Source organism: Toxorhynchites rutilus, chromosome 3, assembly GCF_029784135.1.
Source record: "Toxorhynchites rutilus septentrionalis strain SRP chromosome 3, ASM2978413v1, whole genome shotgun sequence".
Taxonomy (NCBI): Eukaryota; Metazoa; Arthropoda; class Insecta; order Diptera; family Culicidae; genus Toxorhynchites; species Toxorhynchites rutilus.
This window is the reverse complement of record NC_073746.1, coordinates 248,938,998-248,945,524: the sequence shown is the minus strand read 5'-3', so window position 1 is coordinate 248,945,524 and position 6,527 is coordinate 248,938,998. Positions and strand designations below refer to the sequence as shown.

Here is a 6,527-nt window from a genome sequence, read left to right as displayed (position 1 = left end):
ATTTTCAAAATAAATTCATGTGAAAGAGTTTAATTGAATGTTTTCTATCCATGTTACACTGTGACCAAATATGTTTCAATCAAGTGCTATTAACAGGTGGTTATCGAGTTGGCATTAACCACTGGTGGGCTTCCAGTATCGAGGAAAATGTGGAAATATCTAATCGTTACTGAAAATAATCTGCCAGTTCCTCTGGGAATTTTCAAAATAAATTCATGTGAAAGAGTTTAATTGAATGTTTTCTATCCATGTTACACTGTGACCAAATATGTTTCAATCAAGTGCTACTAACAGGTGGTTATCGAGTTGGCATTAACCACTGGTGGGCTTCCAGTATCGAGGAAAATGTGGAAATATCTAATCGTTACTGAAAGTAATCTGCCAGTTCCTCTGGGAATTTTCAAAATATATTCATGTGAAAGAGTTTAATTGAATGTTTTCTATCCATGTTACACTGTGACCAAATATGTTTCAATCAAGTGCTATTAACAGGTGGTTATCGAGTTGGCATTAACCACTGGTGGGCTTCCAGTATCGAGGAAAATGTGGAAATAACTAATCGTTACTGAAAATAATCTGCCAGTTCCTTTGGGAATTTTCAAAATATATTCATGTGAAAGAGTTTAATTGAATGTTTTCTATCCATGTAACACTGTGACCAAATATGTTTCAATCAAGTGCTATTAACAGGTGGTTATCGAGTTGGCATTAACCACTGGTGGGCTTCCAGTATCGAGGAAAATGTGGAAATATCTAATCGTTACTGAAAATAATCTGCCAGTTCCTCTGGGAATTTTCAAAATAAATTCATGTGAAAGAGTTTAATTGAATGTTTTCTATCCATGTTACACTGTGACCAAATATGTTTCAATCAAGTGCTATTAACAGGTGGTTATCGAGTTGGCATTAACCACTGGTGGGCTTCCAGTATCGAGGAAAATGTGGAAATATCTCATCGTTACTGAAAATAATCTGCCAGTTCCTCTGGGAATTTTCAAAATAAATTCATGTGAAAGAGTTTAATTGAATGTTTTCTATCCATGTTACACTGTGACCAAATATGTTTCAATCAAGTGCTATTAACAGGTGGTTATCGAGTTGGCATTAACCACTGGTGGGCTTCCAGTATCGAGGAAAATGTGGAAATATCTCATCGTTACTGAAAATAATCTGCCAGTTCCTCTGGGAATTTTCAAAATAAATTCATGTGAAAGAGTTTAATTGAATGTTTTCTATCCATGTTACACTGTGACCAAATATGTTTCAATCAAGTGCTATTAACAGGTGGTTATCGAGTTGGCATTAACCACTAGTGGGCTTCCAGTATCAAGGAAAATGTGGAAATATCTAATCGTTACTGAAAATAATCTGCCAGTTCCTCTGGGAATTTTCAAAATAAATTCATGTAAAAGAGTTTAATTGAATGTTTTCTATCCATGTTACACTGTGACCAAATATGTTTCAATCAAGTGCTACTAACAGGTGGTTATCGAGTTGGCATTAACCACTGGTGGGCTTCCAGTATCGAGGAAAATGTGGAAATATCTAATCGTTACTGAAAATAATCTGCCAGTTCCTCTGGGAATTTTCAAAATAAATTCATGTGAAAGAGTTTAATTGAATGTTTTCTATCCATGTTACACTGTGACCAAATATGTTTCAATCAAGTGCTATTAACAGGTGGTTATCGAGTTGGCATTAACCACTGGTGGGCTTCCAGTATCGAGGAAAATGTGGAAATATCTAATCGTTACTGAAAATAATCTGCCAGTTCCTTTGGGAATTTTCAAAATATATTCATGTTAAAGAGTTTAATTGAATGTTTTCTATCCATGTAACACTGTGACCAAATATGTTTCAATCAAGTGCTATTAACAGGTGGTTATCGAGTTGGCATTAACCACTGGTGGGCTTCCAGTATCGAGGAAAATGTGGAAATAACTAATCGTTACTGAAAATAATCTGCCAGTTCCTATGGGAATTTTCAAAATATATTCATTTGAAAGAGTTTAATTGAATGTTTTCTATCCATAAAATATCCATATAATACATTTGGGTTTGTGATTTGTCAATCAAGTACAGTTAGCAGGTTAGCTTCTGAAGATTATTCTTCAGAACAAGGTTTTTCGTATCCTATATTGGATGCATAAAACCTTGTGCCTCCAACGTAACGCTCTCGTTTTCGAAGTCTCCCAAATATTCATTTATTCATTCATTCAGAATGGATTTAGATTCAACTTCAAACAAATGATCTCTAAATCAACGATAGTCCTACGTCACCCTTGCGGTTATACCATAGATATAACCCACTTCCTGTTTTTTCAATCGGTCATTCAATTTTAGTGATTTTAATTATTGTTTTCGGGTTAAAAGTGACGTAATGTATTTTTCAGCATTTAGAGTTGTGTTCTTGGGTGGAAAACTGAAAGTAAAAATTTGTTTTGATGCAATTGCTTTCGCTTCTGACGCCAACACACAATAGATTCTATTTGAATTTTCTGTTGCCGTTCTGCGTGTTCTGAGATGTTTAGTTCCGCGTTGGAGAGGCAATTTTGCTGAGAGACACTGATAAACTACTTAAATTTTCAAGAAGTTCAGTGCTCCAGTGTTCTAGATAGCGAGCAATCAACAGTACATGTTAATGTTTAAATGTAAATTTGACAACCTACTCAAATTGAACGCTTATCATTCATTGGACTCATTGGAAGCATTCATATATCGACCCCTGTCATTGCTAGCAAATGTTTGTATCAAAAAGTTTTATTATTGATTTCCTTTAATGTTTGTTCTCGCCGGCAATAATTTCGTAGTTCTATGTATACAATGCGTCTTGGACAACACCCCTCTTTATTATTTTTTTGTGGCCCACGACACCATGACTAAGATGTGTTTAAAATGAAAAAAAGGTTGAGTACCGCTGGGGTAAATGCACTCCAGGATTATTATCAACTGTTTGGGGGCGGACACAACGATAAGAATTTTTTACACTGATGACATATTAAATATATTTGATACTTTAATGGATTTATAACATCGTTTTTCTTCATCGTAATACATAGCTCAAGTTTTAACATACTTTTCATTATCCGACAAATAGTCAAATGACGAATTGACATTGGTAGCTCGTATACTTGGGATAACATCGTGTATTAACAGATTAACGAAGTCCATGTGTTGGTTGACTAAATTCCTTTTAAGAATACACTGCTGAAAATGTTCATTGCAATGTTCGGAACCGATGGTATGATTTTGTGTACAAAAAAGGCACTGTTTGACGGTTTCACCGCTCTGGACAACCGGACACGCCGTTTCTCTATGCCAATTAAATGGTGTATTTTTGCTGCAAATTCCGCAACGTGATTTACGCATACAGTTGCTCAAACGATGGCCGTATCGTAAGCAGTTTGAACAACGAATAGGACTTCGTATTAGCGGCTTAAGAACCAGATCTTTATCATTAATATTCAATGTTTCTGGTAGTACCGTACCTCGTATGAAGAAGAGAATCTGTGATTTGTTCTCAGAAATTAACTTTTCTTGTTTGCGTAGTATTTCATGGTGCGTAATAATTTTCAGGGATTCGGTATTGGAAACTTTGCAAATTTCGACTGTACCTGCAACGGCGACGAATATTATAGGAATAAATGCACGAAATTCTGCGAATTGTGTTGAGACGAATTCATTAGCATGTTCCCAGTTATCGAACATCACAATGCCCTTCCAAAAAGCTGTACGACGAAAATACGGTCTTTTCTTGCGTTTCGGTGTTCTCGGATTTATATCAGGTTGTATATCCGCTGCATATCGATCCATGAATTCATCCACCCTATTTTTAACTATAGCGGTGAATTGCTTAGTGGAGTGTCTTATATTACGGTTTCCTGAAAATTTAAGAAATAAAACACTGGAATTCTCGCCACATAAATTCCAAGGTTACTTACTCAGGTGAATCATTGTCCCGAACATTGGTAAATCGGCGTTTTTGGGTCCGTAACGTGGTGGTTCATCCCGAATTATCGCATAGTTTACTACCCCCGGAGGATTCATCCTGATAACAATGTTTATGTTTATGATTACAGGAAACAATCGACCCAACAGTAATGCACAACCAATTCAATAAATTTCCCTCTGTTTCCGACTCGAATCTGTACTCCGAAACAATAAAAATATGACAAAAGATTGCGTTTGTATAGGGTTTGTAAAATCTATTAATTTTATAGCACCGCTGCTCATTCGATATAATCGATGAAAAATCGACATTTTTATCTCGATTTTGATTTATTACATTCTAAAATTTCGACGTAATACTTATGACAGACATACAACTGTACTAGCGTTGTACTTCGAAAATTGTATGTCTGTCGCCATATACAGCGCTAGAACCATGCAAGTAACCCGGTACAATCGCTGTACCTGTACCGACCTGTTTTACCGCTGTACATGGCTACAGTTGTACTGTGCGCAGCGCCATAGACGGTTAGTGGTGGGTAGCATGAAAAAACCGAATCAAAATACTTGGTAAACCTTCTTTTCATTGACTTTCTCTTGAGTTAATAATTCAGATCGGAAACTTGTTTGTTGTGTTTGATAGTGTAGACGCTAAATAAAAACCTTTTTCATTGAAATATGTGATGAAAGTTAAAAAAATTTCTGATTGTCAGTTTGACATGCGGTACAATGTACAACCAAAGTATGTCTGTCATGCTACGATGATATACCTGTACAACGTACAACGCTAGTACAGCTGTATGTCTGTCCATCATATAAGTTGATCAAACATTTTCTAATTACTAATAATGGCATATCCATATTGTATAGTCGGACTTCTGGTATTTGGTATAACAGGCGACCCATTGTTCGTTATCCGTGTCAAGCCTAGGGTTGTATCTCACGGGTTTGCGTTGTTCCTCCATCCTAACCCCGTCTTAAAATCCTTGAATACATATTAACCCTATGCGGTCGTAATAAATATGGGTATGGGTGTCGAACTGGTCGGAATTATTTTTTCTTGAAAAAGCAATGATACATGCAAGATTATGAAAAATAAACATTTTTTTAAATTTTTTTTTGTGAACTGTATATATATATATATATATGTCTTAACTTAACAATGTATTTTATGTGATGTTTTATATAAAAAAGATTTTGTCACTTGAGACACTTAAGCGATTATTCAAATAACATGAAACATTTATGTAAACAGTAGTTCTGATAGATTTGTAGATTTGCTTGGATTCTTGCTGTAGTGGTTGAGATCAGACAAACGACCAGAACGGTAAAAAATGAATGGTGACTGAGAGCAGACAAATGACCACAAAGAGTTAATGGAACGTAATCGGAAGCTTGCCGTACATTCTATTTAGATACAGTCATAGCATCATATGAGAGTAAAATAGTGTTTTCAGAATACTGGTTTTTATTTCTTTGAAAATGGCGATTGTATGTATGAATGTATGAAAATTAGCTCAAACTTATAATATATTCGTACGGTATTCGAAATGATTTGAATTCGACTCCGAAAGTGTTGATCAATTTTATGATTCAATATTTTTATGGTAAACCTTGTAAACCTTGCTTCATATTTTTAACATCATGTAAGAATGTTCAAGTCAACATTTTGATTGTTTCTGTGACCTGAACGAGATCGACTTGTAAAATGCATCCGAGATTCAACCCCAATCGACATATGCCACAGTTGCTCTATTGCTTTGAGACGAAACAATAGTGTGTGATAGTATATTAATGCTATAGTTTTAGCGAAAATATTTACTTGGAAAATTATAACAAAAATAGTTAAGTTAGGGTGATAAATACGTGTTCAAAGCATTCGAATAACACCAACTAACAATTTTTATCCATATTTCAACAATTTAAAACTGCATTGAGGCATGTTGATGTGATAGAGACTAAAAAGCTTCACAAATACAGCTTGGGTCAAGGCAATGCAGCCATTTTTGCATATGTCGAATGGGTTTGTATCTCGAACGGATTTTAGAATGCAAAAGTCGATTTCATTCGGGTTGCAGAATGAAAATTCGATCTCGGCTCCTGTCGGACCCATTTTCTGATCTTCTGGATCTTTCCCTTGGTCTTCCAACGTATGGAGATGGCTTCTTGAGTCACATTCAGCTGATCCGCGAGTTGTGGTTGTGTTTGAGTGACATCTTCGTTCAAAAGTGCACGTAGTTCACTATTCTCGAGTTTTGTCGGAGGTTTTCTGCGATATTCGTATCTCTGGTCAAAATCATTGTTTCGAGGGTTGTGTCCCATTCACCCGAAACACGTTTACCCGAAGCATATTTACCCGAATGTAACACATACCCGAATGTAACAAATACCCGAATACAACATATACCCGAATAGACATTTACCCAAATGGGCATTTACCCGAATGCGACGCTTACCCGAATGTAACAAATATCCGAATGCGCCATTTACCCAAATAAAATGTTTACCCGAATTAAGAAGGAAAATTTCCGACAAATTAGATTATGAGTTTGGTCGATTTTCTTGTTACGAAGTTTCGA

General features: G+C 35.7%; 1 protein-coding gene across 1 annotated transcript; it reads right to left on the bottom strand.

Moving 5' to 3' along the window:
• Positions 1–2,998: 2,998 nt before the first annotated feature.
• Positions 2,999–4,200, bottom strand: LOC129779603 (uncharacterized). Its single transcript, XM_055787171.1, has 2 exons — positions 3,942–4,200; positions 2,999–3,881 (listed from the first exon to the last, which is right to left on the bottom strand). The coding sequence occupies exons 1-2, from the start codon at positions 4,045–4,047 to the stop codon at positions 3,061–3,063; spliced, it is 927 nt and encodes a 308-aa protein (XP_055643146.1). The 5' UTR covers positions 4,048–4,200; the 3' UTR covers positions 2,999–3,060.
• Positions 4,201–6,527: the final 2,327 nt, after the last annotated feature.

Excerpts from the sequence above, each read along its gene's own strand:
- LOC129779603 (XM_055787171.1), bottom strand. The coding sequence starts at position 4,047 with ATGAATCCTCCGGGGGTAGTAAACTATGCGATAATTCGGGATGAACCA. Across the intron at positions 3,882-3,941 it reads CGGGACAATGATTCACCTGA|GAAACCGTAATATAAGACAC; the intron begins GTAAGTAACCTT and ends TTAAATTTTCAG.